The 22103-nt window shown below is 41.4% G+C and overlaps 1 protein-coding gene across 1 annotated transcript in view; it reads right to left on the bottom strand.

Moving 5' to 3' along the window:
* The window catches only part of POLD1 (DNA polymerase delta 1, catalytic subunit), a gene marked incomplete in the record, with an annotated part of 1583142 nt that overhangs the window by 1026481 nt on the left and 534558 nt on the right, over nt 1–22103 (bottom strand). Inside the window, 2 exon segments of the mRNA XM_044059378.1 lie at nt 12961–13152; nt 15416–15526. Of these exon segments, the coding sequence (XP_043915313.1) occupies nt 12961–13152; nt 15416–15526 (303 nt within the window).

The following is a 22103-nucleotide window of genomic DNA, read 5'->3' as shown; positions in this document are numbered from 1 at the left end:
TTGATTTTATTTAATGCACCAGTACGTTTGTGTGTTAAAAAAGTTGATTACTCTCTTCTTCGGACTCTTCTTACAATCCCAAGGGAAGTGATAACAAAAAACTGGAAAAGCACAAGCACACCAACTATGAAAGAATTTTACAACATTGCAACTGAAACTTATTGGAGATGTTGACAATTAAAGGAAGAACCGCAATAATAACTTCTTTAAATTCTTGGACTAAACTTAAAAGATTATTGAATAAAAGGACTCTTTGCCATATATAACAAAAGGAGTAAAAGAAAATCCATGGAAAGTATGTAATGTACTATTCAAAAAGCTTTTATACGTACATAGCCTCTTTAAATGAAACAGTAACTCAAACTATAGACAGGAAAAATGAATAAATGAAATATGTAGGCATATCTTGTTCTGTAGGATGAGAAAACAATAATCAAAGGTTTCTGGTTTCAACACTTGTCATGAAACTCTTTCCCTGAATTTATAGTTCAAAGTATTTCACATATGACATACTAGATATTGATATTACATGCATATAGGAGTATGTGCGTGTATGGATCTACTTTAAATTCTCGAAAAGCCAAAACGTCGAGCTGCAAAATGGCGAGACGGAAGATACAAAAGTTTACATTCACTAATGTCCAGATCATTGTAAGTTTTCACCGCAAAAGGAGTCAGTTGGCCAATGTGGTGAACTTTGCCCTTTTCTCCACTGTAGTGAGATCTCGGAGTTGTATATTTAGTTGGGGGGTGGGGGAGCAGCCTTCCATAAGGGGGGTGAAGTCCTCTACTTGGGTGGGTTTTATTTGTTTTTGTCTGCCTTTTTAAGCTTTACTGGCCGATTTTTTACCTACCAGTGGAAAATTTACGATGATATGGACGTTTGTGAATATATACTTTTGTTTCAGTCTTGCCGTTTTGCAACTCAACTTTATGGTAATTTATTTTAACCTAGATCCATGTGTACATATATGCACAGATACTCACATATGCCTGCAAATGTCTGTGTAACTAAATATACATTTTTTAATCCATATATACATAAACACACATACAGCTAACCTGTGGGCTGTAATTCTGACAGCTGCCCTCATGCCATAACCTTTCGACTTCCAATCAAGGCTGCAGGACTGAGAAAGCAAGAGGGTTAAATGATGCAGCTTCTATTTTACATCTCCAGGGCCCAAGGTTCAATCCAAATCTGTAATTGTCTATGCGGACTTCTCAGGTTCTCCTCATCTGTTCTGGATTTGCCCAAGTACTAAACTTTTCTCCCATCTCTTAAAAACATACTAATTGAACAGTCTACTCTGAAGTAGACATAAAATGTATTCCACTTGCCTTTCTGGCCTAAATTGTGGCTGAAAATGGTCTGTAGACTACTAACTCACCTGCCAGGTTAACATATACATTTTAAACTGAAAGAAATTAAATGACTCATTCCTCACTTAACATTTGTGAAAGGGGAGACTCTGAAAAGCTCAGAGCACAGATTTCCATGATGACTGACCATGCTGACACACTTCCCTCTAAAAGAGAGTATGATATGAGCAAGTCATTCCCCTACCCTTTAAAAACAACAGGTCATTACAACAATTCCTTCTCCATCTTATCCAGCCATCCATCAGACAAAATCCAGTCACAATCAGACAAATACATATTCCCTTAGACTGTACCAAAAGGCTGGATGGACAACCAGAATACGACAGCAACTGTTACATTAATTCGTGCCTATAGCACTTTTTTTATTTGGACAAAAACAAAGACGACGAGCTTGGAACACCCTAAATGTACTTTATTTAGCACTTTCTTCCCTCATTCAAGGACTTCATCAGAAATTTGATGAAGTCCTTGAATGTGGGATGAAAGCGCTAAATAAAGTACATTTAGGGTGTTCCAAGCTAGTCTTCTTTGTTGTTTTTGTCTTGAATTATTACTTTGTGCGCTCTTTGGATTTACTTTTTTATTTGGTTTTAAAACAAAAAATATTCATTCATATTATTAGTACTAAGCTAACCCCCTTTACTTGAGCCATTTTAAAGCTAGCCAATTATCCCTTGTGAGACTCCAAACCCTGCACCTGTTGTTTGTGGCAACACCCTTAACCATTTAGGGCCACCTCCCTACCCTATAAATTAATTATAAAAAAATAACTATTTACATAGGTCCACAGCTAATCAATACATCAAAGTTATATATATCAACAATTACTTTTCAAGCAAGTCTAAGTTTAAGCCAAAATTTACATTAATGTGTAATATTAGAAGTTCTTACCTTTACAGTATGCAATTCACTACTGCAAACATTTTTGCCATACTACTTAATTCAACACTAGAGGGAGTACATTTACTTTTCCAATTTTCAGTAATTGCTTTTCTGCCTATAGCAAGAATAGACCAAAGAAGCAGCACTTGGGTTTTTGGAATTATCTCAAGAATCGGAGCATTAAATAAAACTGAAGATTCAGCAATATTTTATCCATCTAACCACAGAGCTTGAATGAAGTTATTAATTTCTTTCTATAAAGGGGAGATGACTTCACATTCATATACCATATGTGTCCAATCAGCTATGTGAAATCTAAGATTCAACCTTTCCATAATAAATTGCTCTGAGATATTAAGTTTTGTTATCATTAAAAGAGAGGCAATAACAGAAAAACACTTTTTTTTTCTGAATCAGAAGTGTCATTTTATAGGCTAATGTGTAAACTACCCTTTTAGTATACTGCAAGTATTCAGAAGTATTTCATAACCAACAGTGGTTTAGAATGCAATTGGGCGGCCATGGTGGTGCAGTGGTTAGCATTGTCACCTCACAGCAAGAGGTTCTCGGGTTCGATCCTCGGCTGGGGTGCCTTCTGTGTGTAGTCTGCATTACTCCCTGGGGTCGTGTGGGTTTCCTCCGGGTGCTCTGGTTTCCTCCCACATCCCAAAGACATGCTGTAGGTGGATTGGACACTCCAAACTGGCCCTAGGTATGAGTGTGTGTGTGCCTTCACTGGAAGGTTGGCGCTGGGCTGGCAACTCGACACTGTAAAACTCCACTGCCAATCATGAGCGGACAGGTGATCCGCTGTGGCAACCCCCTAACCGGGAAAAGAAGAAGAAGAAAAAGTGGTTTAGAATGCAATTCACTGTCTTTTTCTTATTATCTAACTTGCATTCTTTGACATCTCAGCATATGATTCAAATTATTATGATTATTTACTTTTAGAGGTAACCTGGACAGTTCTTAAGAATTTTTGAAAACTCTCCCAGCATCACAAAAGTGCTCATTATTCTAAGCTGTTTCAAGCTGGTTTTCGAGATAAGGGCTTGAAAATTAATAGTCCATCAGTTACAATTCACATGAAAATGCCCACAAATGAATACAAGACACACACACACACACACACACACACACACACACACACACACACACACACACACACACACACACACACACACACTACACCTCAATCCCCCAAACCTTTCCAAACCAACAACAAAAACTATCTCAAAGTATCCTAACCACTAAAATGCCATTACACTCAAAGAAATAACATTTAATGATTCGGCAAGTACCAAGCACTATTTGTATGAGAAATTTAATATAAAGAGGCTGTCATTTTTAAAGGAGACACCGCACATAAACCTGCATGAAAAGAATGATAGCTATATGTGATCCAGGTTTAACTTATAAAAGTATGAATGTTACTCTAATTATTTGGTAAAATTTCAATAGAAACGTATGTATATATAAAGCTATATTTTTATACTTTGTTTATAACATAGCATGATTTTACTGTGTGCTATTGCATGTCAAGTGTACTATCAGCATACTACTGGACTATTTTAAGAACCCAGAATGTAACTTAACATGCCTCTTTAGTGTCATTTGTTTCATCTTGTTTTATACTTAATACACTACTCAGCTATGCCAAAATACCAGAAAGTGTGCCACCTAACACAAGTGTCATCACAACAATGATTTGATAACGAGAAAACATTGATTTTTCATTTGTCCTTCAGTTTTTTGTTTTTTTTACTGTTTTTTTGTCTATCAACCATCTTTTGTTATAGTTCTCTTCAAAGAAGTTGATAGATTCCAAGTCCACTTCTGTTTTTTCTAGAATTTTATTTTTCTGTATAAAGTCCATTGCATCTTCCAAGGTGTTAAAAATCTTCTTTCCTTCTGGAAGGTGAATCCTTATTTTTGCTGGAAACAAGATGTGTGCTTTAGTATGTTTTTCTTAAAGCTTTTAATAAGTGACACACATGCTTTTCTCTTTGGCATCACTAATGTTGAATGGTCATTGTCAAATCTTATAATATTGTCTTTAATTTTAACTGGATAATTAGTCCATGCAGCTTTTAAAACTAAATTCTTACCTTGACTTGAGAAAAATCTTATAATCACGGACCTTGGCGAAGGCTTTTTTTTTTTTTTTTAAAGATGAGTTAAGAAAGTGATCTATGTGCCCTTTTGATGCCAAAGGAAAAAGCTTCAGGCAGGTTCAAAGTTTTAGGCAGTCGGGCATTAAGGAATTAAATCATACGGTCTCCCATTTCTTTTTCAGGGATCCCATAAATCCTATCTAATGTTATTCCTTCTAGATCTGTTCTCTAAGTGTTCCATTTTCCCCTGAATAAGTTGTTTTGTTTCAGAAGAAATTCAGTACTATCCTAATTTTCAAGTAATCTTTTATCAAAATCAGACGTTACCTCCTCTATACTTAAGATTTGTGATGATTGTTGTTTAAAAGATTCGCTCAGTACTTCAACTTGTTTTTCACATTCCTCCTTAAATTGTCCATTTTGCTTTCTAAGTTATCTATCTTTACAGACAACTCAACTGATGTTACATAGTATAGCATGTATAATCTTTTTCATAGTACTGCCCTGTACACTGGGCTTAGAGTGGCTCATTCTGAGACAATTAGTTCTTTCTAGTTTTCTTGACAAGAAAAAGCAATTAAGAGTTTCAGACATGTTACTTATTTGTAGTAAATCTTTCAGCAGATGTTCAGTTATAAATCCATCAAGTTTTGAAATGTTCTATTTGAGTTTTTTAATAAAAATACTGTCAGATATGTTAAAAGGAAGCAGAGCTAAAAAAAACGATGCTGTTAACTGCTCACCATCATGGCCACATCCCCACAGCACTTTTTTTTGTAGAGTTCCATTTGATACCCATAGCTTGTTATGATGCTCTGACATTTCTTGGCCTGGCTTCCTTAACTAAGTAGCTAACCATTTAATAAGTGGCACAATAAAGGGCTAGGTAAGTAAAGACATTACACTAAGACTGTTAAGTCTCAGATGTCCTTCTAGGAGGTATTTAGTCACCGTTTGTCATTTGTTATAAATTTCTTAATAGACAGTAACATATTACTGATAGGCATGGTGTGCGAAACTGGGTTGGGAAACAAAATGCAATGCAACTGTCCACGTACAATACATTATACTGGAGATACTACTAATGTTTTTTTTTAACAAATTATGAAGATATACAACATTTTCACATGTACATGGTGGGAGGGTGGCCTAATGGTTAAGGTGTTTGCCTTACAAACACAAGGTGCAGGGTTTGAGTCTCACAAGGGATAATTGACTAGGCTTAAAATGGCTGGCAAGGGCAGTTAGCTTAGTACTAATCTATGAACTCCACAGAGTAATTTGCATTTAGGCTTAAACTGTGAGCTTTGGCCAGCTAAGACCTGCATGCAATCAACTGAACGTATAAGTGAAGTTAAGTAAATCTTGATCTGCACTTTTTTCAAATAATACACGATTTAAATGAATTTGTTTGTGTTGCATTGAGCAATATCTAGCTGGAAGTTATGACTCAGTTTTTTCAGTAGGTCCCTACCCACCCTCCCTGTTTTTGTTTTGGTGTTAATCTTGGTGGCTTTGAAACTGCCCGCCCCTCTTGTAAATTTGCACTTGGATACTCCTCCTGGGCCCATCTCATTTGCTCACTCAAAAAAAAAAAATTGTTCTTCTTTCATCTGCTTTTACTGTATTTGTGTTTCTTCCTACTTTATTTTGCTTTTGCGTCATCTTAAAAGTACTCAGTTGTATTTATTACTGCTTGGTGTAACTCATTCTAAGCCTTTTAGTTTAAGCACTTGGGCTTCAGACCAGTTGTTTTACATTAAGGTTTGTGGTCTGCACTGTAGTGGCAGAACAGGTAGCTTACATCCTTCTAAGTTGGGAACTGCTGATTGAGGGCTCAGTGTCTGTTATTCTAAAAGTGTATTAGTTCTGGTTTAAGCACTTGGGCTTCAGGCCAGTTATTTTACATTATGAGGGTTCGTGGTCTGCACTCTTCTGGGAGGAGAGGCTGGAGTCTGCCCTTCTGAGCTGGGAATTTCTGGTTAAAGGCTTATAGTGCCTGCATGTTTGAACTGCTTCTTGCTGAGATTGGTACACCTTGTTTGCTGTGGCATAGACTGGATCTGGGCCTGCTGAATTTAGCTTTGTTTGTATAACTTGAGCACTAATCCAGGCATTCTTTAAAGTATTCAATTGTATTTATTACTGCTTGGTAGTAACTTGATTAAAGTGTAGCTATCATTCTAAGTCTTTTGGATTAAGCACTTGGGCTTCAGACCAGTTGTTTTACATTAGGAAGGTTTGTGGCCTGCACTGTGGTGGCTGGACAGGTAGCTTACATCCTTCTAAGTTGGGAACTGCTGATTGAGGGCTCAGTGTCTGTTATTCTAAAAGTGTGTTAGTTCTGGTTTAAGCACTTGGGCTTCAGGCCAGTTATTTTACATTAAGAAGGTTCGTGGTCTGCACTCTTGTGGGAGGAGAGGCTGGGCTCTGCCCTTCCGAGCTGGGAATTTCTGGTTAAAGGCTTATAGTGCCTGCATATTTGAACTGTTTCTTACTGAAATTGGTACACCTTGTTTGCTGTAGCATAGACTAGATCCAGGCCTGCTGAATCTAACTTTGTTTGCATGCTTATTGTTTGCTTGTTATTTCCTTGAAACGCTAATTCCACCTAAAACGCGGCTTTTCAGCGCTTCTGTGGATCCCTAGTGATATCTGCATTGCTTAATGTACTTATTTCCCTGTTTCACTTGAAAAAAAGTTACTGTTTGTCGTTTTTGCATTTAAGTTACCTGTAACACAGTTGCAGGCTACACACTCAAGTGCGCTAGCCTCCTCTGTGTATTTAAAGTAATTTAAGCTCTGCATTTCTGTTTCTAAAAAAAAAAAAAATTTGTTTTCCCATCTTTCTGAACTAGTCTAGTCCAGTTTTCAGGCTTTGCTGAATCCAGGACTGAGGTAAAGGTTCCTGTGTTGCCCATACATACTTGGATAGTTAGGTGGCTTCCTTGTTCACTGTGAGAGAGGGAACTCTGAGCAGCCTATCTGTCCCTGTAGGGGTGGTCCCAGCCCAGCAACTTGTAGCTCATTGTCCATTTTTGGCTAATTTCTATCCTTTTTGATCTCCCTGGTAAAAGATCGCTTAGCGTGGTTTTGCGCTTGTATACAGCTCAGCAGGCTCCTCGTGGTGCCCTGCAGGGTCCTACAAGCGGCCGAGACAAAAGAGAGACTTTGGACTTTATTAAGTATTGTTTTTGCTTGTTGTTTCCCTGAAACGCTAATTCCGCCTAAAACGAGGCTTTTCAGCACTTCTGTGGATCCCTAGTGATATCTGCATTGCTTACTGTACTTATTTCTTTGTTGCACTTGAAAAAAAGTTACTGTTTGTCGTTTTTGCATTTAAGTTACCAGTAACACAGTCGCAGGCAACACACTCAAGTGCGCTAGCCTCCTCCGTGTATTTAAAGTAATTTAAGCTCTGCATTTCTGTTTCTGAAAAATAAATAAATAAATAAATAAAAAAATTCCTTGCTTTCCCGCCTTTCTGAACTAGTCTAGTCCAGTTTTCAGGCTATGCTGAATCCAGGACTGTGGTAAAGGTTCCTGTGTTGCCCATATCATACTTGGATAATTAGGTGGCTTCCTTGTTCACGGTGAGAGGGAACTCAGAGCAGCCTATCTGTCCCTGTAGGAGTGGTCCCAGCCCAGCAACTTGTAGCTCATTGGCCATTTTGGCCTAATTTCTATCCTTTTTGATCTCCCTGGTATAAAAACCGCTTAGTGCGGTTTTGCGCACCACGCAGCGCTGTTTAGCTGCGGTTAAACTATTCCAGGCTCCACAAAATCTGCACTTCAGTTTTTCCCTTAAAACTTGAAACACTTCAACCCAGCACTAGAAATAAGGCAATTTAAGACCGGCACTTACTAAAACTCACTAAAACTAGCACTAGCTTACAGCTTGCACTTCAGCCCTATACTCAGGAAGTATAAGGCTCTTTACTCATCCAATCAGCAATACAGTCCCAACCATCTATTCAGGCATGTTCAAGGGACAGCTTCAGGTGTGCTCTCCGGTCCAGCTGGTGAATCTGGGAATCCTAAGGCAATGTTACAATTGTCTTATGTACACAGACAACCCCCTCCTCCTCCCAAACAACACAAACATATGTGAGAGATGCAGCTACACAGCCAAACTGGCGGCCAAGCTCTCTCAACCCATGACTGGATCAACAAGTCACAAGAAGGGCAACACTAGCACCATATTACCAGACTCACATAGACCAGCCACAGCTGCACCAGAAAACAACTCTCAGAAACACGCAAAAACATACTTGGAGGCTCTAAATAAGAACCTGCCTAAACAACAGAGACCTCTCCTAAGCATACACCCAAGCAACCCCCACCCCACAACAGAAACCAGGTAACACATACGTCACAACGTCAGTGTGCCAAGCAAAAACAGCCCCTAAGGCTAAATAACACACCTAACACACTAGTAATCAGTGATTCTATCATCAGGCACACAGACATCCCACTCACTAGACTGAACAAGGAGAAGGTTACCGTAAGCTACCTGTCGGGTGCCAGAATCTGCCACATAACACATGCACTCAGGTCACTCCACAAGTACAAATATGACTCTGTCATTGTGCATGTTGGCATAAATGACTTGAGACGTACCTCCCTGGACTACATGAAAAGAGACATGGAGGAGATCTCTGACCATGTAGCCCAGGCTGGTATGACTCTGACACTGAGTAGCATCCTGCCCTCACCCAAAATGATGCCAGCATACGGAGAAAAAATTATCAGTTTCAACAATTGGTTAAACTACTGGTGTCATTCAAAGGGGATCCAGTACTTGTCAGCCTGGGACGACATGCTTGACAAGCCACGTTGCTTCGCCAGAGACGGCTTGCACCTGTCGCCCCTGAGCTTTCGAATACTGGCCAAGGCTCTTGCCGCCCCAATACTGCCTTTTTTAGGCAAGGCTCAAAAGACAAACCCGCCTCCATAAACAACAATAATAAACAAAAACTGAGGGTAATGCTGCTCAACGCCAGAAGTGTAAACCTCAAAATGCACGCACTCAAGGCTCTCCTTAGTATGGAAGAAATTGACGCAAGTGCAGTGACAGAAACCTGGTTCAAGGCTCCAGAGAGCACCCCAGCACTACCAGGCTTTAACTCCTACCATGCCCTTTAGGTCCCAAAAACCAGGACTGGAACACAAAAGGAGGGGGTGTGTCCATATTCATCAAGAACACCACACCTCCAGGTTAGTAGCACAGCATGCGGAATCTGAGACCATCCAAGTGCAATTGACAGCAGGTAAATTGACTGTTCAATTTATAGCTTGCTACAGATCTCCCACCTTGTCTTAGGATCCTCACGCAGCATTCCTGAGAACATTAGAAAGTATGAAGATTCTACCCAACACCATGCTACTGGTGACTTCAACTATCCAAACATTGACTGGGAAAACTACTCAAGCTCAAACGCCCTAGCCCAATGCTTCCTTGAGTTTATAAACTCAAACGCCCTTGAACAGCTGGTCACCACTCCCACAAGAGGTGACAACATACTGGACCTGGTCATCACCAACATGGGGAACCTGTGTTTCACACCTTAGGTAAACTCGTCATTGGTAAGATCAGATCACAAACTAATCACACTGGACATCCACATCCCGACCCCCCCCCCCCCAGTCAAGGAAATCAAGGTAAAAAACTTCTCTAAAGCCAACTTCACACTCCTCAAGACCGAGGTGGGACGTTTCAAAGCTCCCAATCAAATGGAAAACGATGACCCATCAGCAGAATCCTTTACAAGTGCATTCTATGAACACCTTCAAGAATGCATGGACTGAGCCATCCCAAGTAAAACCAAGACCAACTCCTCAAAAAAAGAGGAAGCCAGTATGGTGGGCCCCGGCCATAAATAAACTTTACAACAGAAGGAGGAAACTCCTGCAAGATAGAACAAAATCCCAAAATAGGAAGGCATCTCTGATTAACATCAGTAAAAAACTGCGCTCCCTCATTAAATAATCCAAGGCCAACTTCGAAAGAAAGATAGCCAATGACTCCAAGGATAACCACAAGGCCTTCTTTAACTATGTCAAAAGTCTAGGGGCAAACTCTCAGATATGCTCTGAGCTAGTGCATAATGGCCATAAATACACTGAACCAACCGACATTGCCAACATCCTGGCTGACAAGTTCAGTGCAAACTTCACCCCCCCTCCACCAAAGGGGCTAAAACCCATCCCAGAAGAATGTTGCGCTCCAGATATCTCAGACACACAAGTAAAGACAGCTCTTGCAAAGTCCAAAAACACAGCATCAATGGGAACAGATGCTATCCCAGGTTGTGTCTTACACGAGCTTCAAAATGAACTAACCCCCCCATCTCAAATCACTATTCAAACTCAGCCTCTCTACAGGCTATGTACCCAAAGAATGGCGTACAGCAACAGTCGTACCACTCCACAAAGGTGGTGCCACAACTGACCCTGGGAACTATCGTCCTATAAGCTTGACTAGCTTGGTCTGCAAAGCCATGGAAAGCATTATCATGGAGCTCATTAACAGGGACATTGGGAACCTCCAGACACTGGACCCCACCCAGTTTGGCTTTGTTAAAGGCAGATCTTGCCTCCTGAACTTGGTCGACTTCTTCGAAACAGTCACCAAGGCCATAGATGAAGGGAAGGTGGTCCACACAGCATATCTGGACTTCGCTAAGGCGTTCGACACCATCCCACACTCAGGAATCTTAGACAAATTCACCAGCTTAAATATCAACCCCCATGTCACGAGATGGGTTGCCAACTGGCTCTCAGACAGAACCCACACGGTAAGAGTGGCAGGCGCCATGTCTGACTCTAAACCAGTCACAAGCGGAGTCCCGCAGGGCTCAGTCCTGGGACCCCTCCTGTTCGGTATATATTTCTCCGAAGTACAGGCAAAGGCGGAGGGACTGTGGCTAACCAAGTTCGCAGATGACTGTAAATTGGGTGCAATAACTGACTCTCCAGCTGACACAGACATCCTGCAAAAGGGTCTCACAGAGACAAATACCTGGTGTCTAAGTCACGGCCTCAAGCTAAATGCCAAAAAATGCATATTAATCCCATTTGGGAAAATCAAAGTACCTACAAACTACCACATAGATGGGAATCCACTAAGTACAGAAGAAGTAATTAGGGACCTGGGTACCCAAGTAGATAGCATGCTCTCCTTTGATAACCACATAGCCAAAACGGTCAGGAAATCCTTATATGTGGCACACCTGATCACAAAGGGTTTCTCATCCAGATCGGAGGAGGTGATTGTGCCCCTTTACTCCTCACTCATTAGGCCCACACTAGAGTACAATGCCCCATTTGGGATGTACCTCACTAGACACCTGCAACAACTAGAAAGACCACAGAAGTACCTCACTAAGAGGATTAAGGGCCTTAAACAATTACTCTATGAAGCACGACTAAAAAAGCTCCAGCTCTTCTCAGTCGCTTACCGTCTGCTCAGAGGTGACCTATGCCTGACCTATAGGGCCATGTCAAACCCTGAACTAACGGACATGCTTCACCTCAAAAAAACGAGCTCCCTCAGAACCACTCATTCTAGCGACTTGAACCTATGTACAACAATAAACACGACATGCTGGAGGGATAGATTCCTGTCCCAGCGACTCCCCTCACTCTGGAATAGAATCCCAATCCATATTCAACAGAGCTCCTATCTGACCTTCTTCAAGAGAAATCTTGATGAGTGGATGGGTAATCTTAAGTTCTGCCCTGGGATCACTTCAGGAGCCCTGTTGACAGAGGCCCAGGTTACTAATCTAATGGGGAGGCGAAAGCCATCACTTTGTGGCTAGGCTTATAAATGCCCATGGGCAGATACGCCTAGTACTTACCTATGAACCTATGAACATTAATATTTCCAAAACCAAGTGACTTATTAACTAACTGTATGGCATCAGATGAAACAGCTGATGATGCTGAAAACTATTGGTGATATTTGCAATACAAATTGTACACCTTTGAGGATATTTAATTTTACTTAATGTTAATTATAAGGTGAGCCTAACTTTTCATATTTCTGGAAATCTCTCAAACAAGCACTCAGAAAAGACAGTTTTGCTTTCATGTGAAAGCTCACATTTAGATGAATTAAAGTGTTCTGGCGTTGTATATCCAAGCTTTAGAGATTCCAAGACATGAAAAATTATTTGCAAAACTTTAGAGGAAAATATAATTCTAGGTTTGGGTGCATTCAAATATACTACAGTAACAAAGACTGTTAAATGTACTGATTACTGTAAAGAAGACATTTTACTGATAAAAGGTGCAAACAGCATTGACTGTTCGTAAGACATCTACATTTGTTAAGTTGATGCTTTTTAACTTGATTTTTCAGAAAATGTTCTCAGGTGTAAAGATATCTATAGGCTGCTACAGGTGTGACAATACACAGGTCAGAAGTAGTCTTAACCAACCCCTTTTTACATTGTTACATGGGACTAGTGTCAATTGTGCTTTTCTGGCCAACAGCAATGCAATATTTCTAGCAAAATGACATATTCCAAATAAACTACAGAAAAATAATATTAAGTAAGAGCCTGATTGGACTTACCTGCCTCAACAGTTGTGACACAACTTTGATCTGTTGTCCTCGAGATAGCAGATATGTCAAGGGTACGCCTGTCACTCTTGCCATTTCCATGTAATTAATAACACACATCAGTTTCTCCAGCAATCTCAAAGGTAGGTAGGCATCCTTCAGACAATAAACAGCTAACCGTCTACGAGTCTGCTCATTGCCATTCTGTGAAGACAAGATACCAAACAATAGTAAGAAAGTGTGAAGACAGATACCAAAATTAAAAATATACCACATGCAAGCATACGAACAACATGTAGGCATGAATGCTGCTGGCAGCCTCAAACAGTTGTCTTTCACTTTTTTCCCTACCCTATACTCTATCCATTCCAGATGCAAAGTCCAAGGCTGCACTATTTTAGGGTAAAGAAAATGCCTGATGTTGGTGCAAAACTAAGCATTTCATTTAAATAAACCTATAATCCATTTTTTTAATGCTAAGCTTCAAACAGGTAAAGAAAGGTTTCTGACTATTAAGAATTAAAGTCACTGCTTTAGTCCTCCCACATATACAAGAGCTACAAAGATGACCTTTTGTGTTCAGCAAGAAAGAACTTTCAACACATGGTTTCCGACCAAACCATATCACCACCACTGCCTTACTCTCCTTTACTAACACTATCCTTCAGCATAAAAACAATGGCTATCTCTCCTCTGCTACTTTCCTAGACCTATCTGAAGCATTTGACATGGTCCCACACAAACAACTTACCTCTGTCCTCAATAACCTATCCTTCTCACAATCAGTCACCAACTGGTTTCAGAGTTACCTGTCTGACCGCCAACAATCCGTTGTATGGCAAAATGACATATCTCCCCAACTACCTGTCTCCATAGGGGTTCCCCAAGGATCCATCCTTGGACCCCTACTCTTCTCTGTTTACACCAATAATCTAGCCTCTGCCACCAAACATGGCACACTCATCCAATACGCAGATGACTTGACCATCATCTGCTCAGCCCAGTCCCTACTCAAACTGCAAAGTCACACAGGAAGCCTTTTCCTCTGTTGAAACATGGTTATCCGATGCCCAGTTAATACTCAACCCAAACAAAACTAAACTACTCATCTTCCAACCCACCAAAAATACTCAAAACAACTCTCACTTTAACATCACAGCAAAAGACAACACCACTATACACCCAACTGAACACACCAAATTGCTAGGAGTGGAAATGGACAATAAACTAAAATTTGACATTCACATATCCATGACCATAAAAAAAGTCCACAAAAAACTAGGAGCATTATACAGAAATAATCAATTTCTCACCAAAGCAGCAAAGATTTCAATAGCAAATTCCCACCTTATCTCCACCCTACTTTATGCCTCTCCAGTATATACCAACCCAAGGCAATGTGATCTAAACAAGCTAGAGACCTGCTACAACAAAATCGCCAAATTCGCCACAGGGCCATCCTACCGTAGTCACCACTCTCTCTCACTTGCTGAACTGGGCTGGCTTGAACTCCCTCACCTCCTTCAGTGGTATCAACTCTCACTCGCCCACAAACTAGTAAACCATCCACTAAATGTCCCATCCCTCCAGAATCTACTCCAACCCTATCGCACCACCAGACCACTAAGATCCAGCAACAAAAATCACTTGCAGATCACTAAAGCCAATAACTCTGCTGGTGAAGCACTATTCTCTTACGCCATAGCCAAGTTATGGAACTCACTCCCACCCACAATTACCTCCGTACCATCATGCACCAACTTCAAAACTTTATTAAAAGCGCACCTAAAAACATGCTGGCTATGCCCTTGCAACTCCCACTCTAATATCATCCACCCCATCCAACTACTACCTTTCTTTCACCTCCACTAACTACCTTGATGATAGCAAGCTCAGATGCTCATAAGCCTAGTACTTATTATACAGCAGGAACTTCTCATTGTTACATTTGTTAATGCCTGTTATGTACTTCACAGATAAAGATTCTAGTTGTCTACTGATGTACTATGTTCTTCATCTGTAAATATGTTGTAAGTAATTTCTATGTTAAATTGTTAATCGCTATGTAATCCAATGTAACTACTGTCTGTTTATTTTACTGTGGAGCTTTTCTCCCCGGGCCTCCGCTGAAAATGGACCCACGTCCAGTCGGACACTCCCGGTCAACAAATTTAAATAAATAAATAAACACCACAACACAGTGCTGAATAAGATATACTTTAACATGTAGAAGGGGCTTCCTTTAAAAACAATTTCCAGCCAGATCTGAAAGATAAACAATAGCTGAAAAAATACAGATGGTAATCTACTTAAATACTTAGAACTGCAAGTTGGGATACACATTGTATAGACACTACAGAAAGCAGATCCAAGTCTCTCTCACTGTGAAAGCAACAGCTTCTCATTTTCCAACTCAATATAAAAGTGAAAATGATAAATCTCTTTCTTGCCAGCTATGATTTCTCACCTGCAGATCTGTGATTATTGAATGTTGCACATCTTCCTTCTGCTCCTGCAGAAAATGAAAGCTGACAGCATTCAGAGTGTATGACCGTAACTTGTAATCTCGTAGTAATACCTGTTAAAGAAAAAAAAATGAAATAAGACTTTTAAATAACGTCATCCACAGGTGATACTCATTTTTCAGAATACTGAAAAGGGGAGGGGGGTCTCTAATGTTACAGTGTAAAGCATATTTTACTGCTGCACCTGCTTCCAGGTTTGTTAAAAAATACTGTGATGATCATTTTTATGAATGCTGGTCTTGTCTATACTGCTATAATATACTGTAGTGAGGTTTGACTAGAGTTTGCTCTGATGTGGACAGGAATAGTGTAACATGTGTCAAATGAACTACAACTTTAACTAGCAACTAGGTTCAGATTATGTTCCTCCCCCTAAAAAAAAAATCAGCAGGCATGTACTAGTAAACATGACTGTGGCATTTCTCCATGACAGAGAAGAGAAAAAAAATGTTTACAAAAAAGAGAAGCTTGTTAAAGCACAAACATTAAGGAGGGAGATGATGAGGTGAAAGAAAAAAGTACACAGTAAATAAAAAAAAAAAATACTGAGGACAGTATAGAAACTATTAAAAACTTAAAGTATTAATCTTCTAAAGCAGCAATCTTCTAAAGCAGCTCATGAACTATCAATACAAATCATCCTTTAGCTAAGAAAGGAATCTTAAGAAATAACACTCAACATTGCTTTCAACTTATTCAAAATGGCACTGCCTATTCTGGCCCAATAAACATTGCCAACATAGTGGCAAATACATTCAGTGCAAATTTTACTCCAGAGGCAGATATCCAAAACCCACAAATTTTTGAATCACTCAAACCCAGTTATCACTAAACACCACAAATTGAAAGTGCTTTCCAGGACCAGCAATACTTCTTTCATTGGATCTGGCAATACAACTGTCTGTTCAATAAACAGTATGAAATAAGCCCTGAAAGAGCCTTAAGTTTAGCCACAGGCTTTGTCCCAGAGGTCTGGCACACAGCATTAGCAATGCCACTCAATAAGCATGGCCTACCACCAACCCCTGGAATTAGAGGCCCATCAGCCTGCCAAGTCTCATCTGCAAAACCATTGATTATATTATAATTGACCACATAAATTATGACATCAAGAATCTGACTAGACTAGAACAGCAGTAGCTTGTTTTTGTCAAGGGTAGATTCTGTCTAATGATGTTGGTTAACTTTAAGAGGGTGACACAGACAGTAGTCATGCTGTCCACATGGCATTAGCTTGACCAGGCCAAGGCAACTGACACCATCTACATGCAAGCATAGCCAGTAAGGTCTTTAAAATAGATCAATATATAATAAGATGGATAACAAGCTGCTTAAAAGACAGAACTAACAATGTGATTCAATTAGACAAATCCACCTATAAACAGTTTGCTCAACTACTGCTATCCCCTTCCCTACCAAATGAAAAGTAAACAAACCAATTGGTTTGGCTTCCTAAAGTCATGTACCACTCAAGTAAAATCTGACTTAGACATGCATATATACAAAAGCATGAATAAGATCTTAGGTCTCTGTATTCTGCCACGACAACAAAACAAAGCAATAAATGTGCTGGCTTAAGGATAGATCTGCCACCAGCTCAGGGGAAAAGTACAGCTGTGTAAAATCTTACCATAACAGGAGATAGTTTTCTCTTCATTGTTGCACTGTTCCTAATGTAAGGGATTTCCTGCAAAGGATAGCCCAACATCCGACCAGTAACACAAAAGCCTTTACTATCTACAGGCTCCTTACCTCACACATATGCTCCCTGTGCAAAGCACAGGGCATAAAGACATACAGATGCAAACACTTCAGAAAGTACAGTTGTGTACATTTACCATAAATGTAGATGTTCAAATGCATTCACTGCTGCAGTCATCACACCTGGGTTATCTGCCAGAGGTAGCCTTCAGTTGGCCAGAATACCAGAGGCTTAGTATTTCTGTGTCGGTTGCTGCTGCTTCAGGACTGACGTCAGGTCGTCAGTGGTATAAAAACAGGCAGCCAACGCCATTACATCAGTTTTTCTTGCCCCAAATATCAGGAGCCCCCAAATAGGGAGCCAAGTTATGGTGGAAAACCACCAGTAAAAAGTGAATACCAATAGCCCTGTAAGGAGTGAGAGAGAGAGACAAGGGGGCTGGAGGGTGGGAAGCCAAGACTGCAACAGTGAATACGCGTGAACATCTACATTTATGGTAAGTGTACACAACTGTACTATGTTCTTCGTGTTTCACTATTACAGTCATCACAGTTGGGTTGATTCCCAAAGCTGAAGAATGGGTGGAGGCAGTTAGGAAGATTTGCGGCTGGCTAGAATGCCCAGCAGGACTACGGTTGCAAAGCCAGTCCTGGATTTGGAAAAGATAGGCAGTTGGTAATGCTTGGTGAAGGTATGAACAGAACTCCAAGTTGCAGCTTCCAGAATGTCTCTGGTAGGGACTCCTCTGAAAAGGCTGTAGAGGTTGAAGTTGCCCTAGTGGAATGCATTCTGACTCCCTGAAGGGGTGGTTTCCCATGGTGTTTGTAAGAGAAATGGATACAGTGTGCTATCTATTTGGAGATGGTTTGCTTTGATATGGCCTTGCCTTCTGCCCCTGGTGCAAAGCTGACTAGTAACTGGTCAGATTTCCTAAAGGGCTTAGCCCTATCAAGGTAGAATCTGAGCTGTCTGCGCACATCTAAAGAGTGCAGGATCCTTTCCCCCTTATTTAGAGGATTAGGGAAAAAGGTGGGCAAATGGATAGATTGGTTGAGAGTCACACTGGACACCACTTTAGGCATGAAAGTTGGGTTAGTCCTGAGGGAGACCCTGTCAGCATGAAAAATAATGAAGGGTTCCATAGTCATAAGTGCCTGTAACTCCAACACTCTTCTGGCTGAAGTGATGGCCAGAAGCAAGGCTGTCTTCCAAGAGAAGAACTTTAACTCTGCTGACATTGCAGGCTCAAAAGGGGGTAGTGTGAGCTTTTCCAAAACAAAGTTAAGGTCCCAAAGCAGGGGTAGGGGTTGTTCTTGGTGGCCTTAAGTTGTTAGCCCCTCTTAGGAACTGCTTGAGAGTGCAAGAAGAGAGATGGCTCAGTGCTGTAATGAGCAGAGATGGCAGAGGCATGGATCTTAACGGAAGAGGAGGATAGGCCTCTGTGGAGTAGGTCTGCTAGGTAATCCAGGATGAGAGGTAAGGAGGGCTGTGTAGGGTCTGCTCCTTTAGTCTGGATCCAGGAGCAATACCTTTTCCACTTGTCAGCATAGGATTTTCTAGTACTGGGTCGTCTGGTTTCATGTATGACATCCAGTACCTGCTTGCTTAGGCTGGCCACTGGAGGAGAAGTCAAAGAAAAGGCCAGGCTGCAAGGTTCAGAGTCTGCAATTACAGATGCAAGAACTGTCCCTCCTGCTGGGTCAGGAGAGTTGGGATCTGTGGGAGGTGCCATGGAGGCAACAGTGACAGACTGTGCAGTAGTGGGTACCAGTGTTGGTGTGACCAGTCTGGGGCAATCAGGATTGCACTTGGTCTTTCTTCCCTTATCTTGAATAATACTCTTGTAAGAAGAGATAGAGGGGGAAATGCATAGATTGAGAGGTTTGCCCACTGGAAGGATAGGGCATCCACTTTCCAGGCCTTGCTGTTAGGCTCCCTGGTGCAGAATTTGCTGAGCTGGTGGTTGTAAGGGGATGCAAATAGGTCCAACTTCGGGGTACCCCATTCTTGGGCCACAAGGCTGAAGGTGTTGTGGTTTAATTGCCACTCATGTGGGTCTAAGAGATTTATGCTTAAGTTGTCTGCCAGATAGTTTTGTTTGCCTGGCAGGAATTGAGCTTGCAGGTGAAAATGCATGGCAGAGGTCGCATTCCAGAGGGTCATGACTAGCCTGCAGAGTGGGTTCCCCCCTGCTTGTTGATGTACCACATCACTGTGGTGTTGTCGGTTTTGACTAGTAGGGGCCCACAGAGAGTAGGGATCTGAAAGCTGTCAGAGCATGCTGAACAGGTAGCATCTCCTTTTGGTTGATGTGCAGATGAATTTGATTTGGGCTCCAGTCGCCATGAATGCACCTACCGTCTAGATGTGCACCCCAGGCATAGTCTGATGTATCCGTGGTTAGGGTCTGGGTGGAGTGGGGTTGTGTAAAGGGAAGGTGAGGAGAGGAGCTGAGAAGTCATTGTGAATTCTTTCCATAAGGGGGGGGTGGTTTAGCACTCCCTGTTGTGGTTGCATGCTGCTGCCCACCAGAGGAACTCTTTCCTTAGACAAGGTATCATAGGTATGATAGTTTCCAGGTCCTGAGAATGTTGGCACAAAAGACTTTAAGTACCACTGAAATTTCCTCATATGCAGTCTGGCATATGGAATTAGTAGAATGCAGGAGGCTATGAACCCTTGAGCTTGCACGATTTTCCTTGCAGATAACTGGGTTCTGTTTGCCATTTGAGTGAAGTAGCCTGTCAGGTTTATTTTTTTGATGTAAGGAACGTCATCTGGGATGCTGTGTCCAAGCTTGCTCCCAAGAATACAATTTTTTGACTGGATACAAGTTTGGATTTCTTTTCGTTGACAGTGTTCCCCAGGGAGGTTAGAAGGTCCTTTACAAATGTCAGGTGCTACAACAGCTTTTCCTGACTGTCTGCCTGAATCAGGCAATTGTCCAAGTAGGGGTAAATTTGAATATTTATCTGTCTGCAATAGGCAATGGCTGGAGCCAGGCATTTTGTGAAAACTCTGGGAGCAGTAGATAAGCCAAAGGGAAGTGCAGAGAACTGATGATGCATAGATTCTGCTCTGAAACGCAGATATTTCCTGCAGGAGTCCCTGACTGGGATGTGCAGACAGTCCTCCTTTAGATCTAGAATGGCTAACCAGGCATATATGGACAGCACAGGGAGAAGCTGCTGTAGGGTGAACATTTTGAATTTTGGTCCCATCAGGAAGGTGTTTAGAATGGATAGAGCTAAGATTGGGCACAAAGTGCCTTCTTTTCTTGTTACCAGGAAAAGTCTGGAATAAAAACTTTGGCCTATCTGTTCTGCAGGAACAGGCTGAATTGCCCTTATGAAGAGCAGGGACTGAACTTGGTTTTGTGCCTCTGCCCACTGGTTTGTAGGAAGGTCTGGGAACCCTTTTAGGGTTGGCAGTGTGTGGAAATAAATTGTGTACCCCTGGGACACTATGCTGAGGACCCATCGATTACTGGTGATGGAGGTCCACATTTTTCCATGGCGGGCAAGTTTTCCTCCTAAGGGCATAAGCAATTGGGCAAAGGTGAGGAGAGGAGCTGAGAAGTCATTGTGAATTCTTTCCATAAGGGGGGGGTGGTTTAGCACTCCCTGTTTTAGAAGTAGAGGTACTCCATTGCTTAGATCTCTGCATACCCTGAGACTGTAGTCTGTGGGGGGGGTCTGTTTCCCCTAGGTCTAGCTTGAGGTGGCCCTGAGGGGGCTGGAAAGGACCAATATTTTGAGGGGCAATGCCTACTGAATCTTGGAGGCTGCACTTGCAAAAAATCTTTGACTGTCTGCATAGACTTAGCTTTTTCTTCCAACTTTTTTAAAACCTCTTCTGTTTTGGTGCCAAACAGTCCTTGTTCAGCGGTGCGTCCAATAATTTTGATTTCGCAAGGTCTGCTCCTTAAGCCAGGCATGCCTTCTGAGAACAGAACCTGTGACTGCTGCCCTGCAAGATGCTTCTAGGGCGTCAAACCCACATTGCAGAGTATGCTTGCTGACTTGGCTTGCAGAGTGCATAAGCTCCTGTAATTATTTATTTTCTGCACAGTCAGGGAAGGTAGATCATTTTTGCTTAATAAGTTCCATAGCATGTTGCTGGTATTTCAGCATGTGAAACTGACAATTTAATGCTCTAATGGCAAGAGTTGCAGAGGTGTATACTTTTTTATCCCATCTGTCTGAGGGGGTGGGATTCTTAGCTGTAGTTGCTTTTATTCCTTTAGGTCCTTGGGAGAGAACCTCTGGGTCAGCAGTAGGATTTTTGAAAATAAATTTGTGAGAGTCAGGGACTCTGTAGTACCTGTCAGGTTTCCTGGGAGAAGGGGGTAAAGTATCAGGAGTTAGACTTGACTCCATAAAGACATCATCCACAACATCCAGAACACGAGGGATAGCTAAGGGTCTGTGGTAAGTCTAAAAATTCCCAGAGTCTCTTTTTGGATGGAGGATAATCCTGGCATTCCTAATGGAAATACTCTCTCAAAGTAGGTAGGGTTTCAACAAAAGAAAAATCCTCTGGAGGAGAGGCAGAAGGAATGGACTCCTCTGCAGCTGAATCCTCATAGGCAGATAAGGGCATGTCTTCATAATCAGAAACCTCAGAGTCGTCGAACTCTTGGTCAGATAAAGCTGCTGGGGACAAGTCTCTTATTCTTTTAGCAGGGGAAGGCTGACTTCCCCTAATCAACATGATCAGGTTCTTCCACCATTTTAAGCATCTGTGATTGTGGCAAGGAAGCAGGCGCTTGAGTTTGGGTCGTCTTTTTTTAGGTGAAGCTCGTACTCTTGGCCTTAGAAACTTGGTAGTTTTAGAAAGAAGTGAAGATGCAAATGAAGTCATCGGTTTGTATCGAATATCTGTAGTGTGAAGAACTTCCTCAGAAGCCGGTGCCTGCACAGCGGCTC

Source organism: Protopterus annectens, chromosome 17.part0 (assembly GCF_019279795.1).
Source record: "Protopterus annectens isolate FY-2018-M chromosome 17.part0, PAN1.0, whole genome shotgun sequence".
NCBI classification, from domain to species: Eukaryota; Metazoa; Chordata; order Ceratodontiformes; family Protopteridae; genus Protopterus; species Protopterus annectens.
The sequence above is the reverse complement of the archived record's forward strand: the minus strand, read 5'-3'. Positions and strand labels throughout refer to the sequence as shown.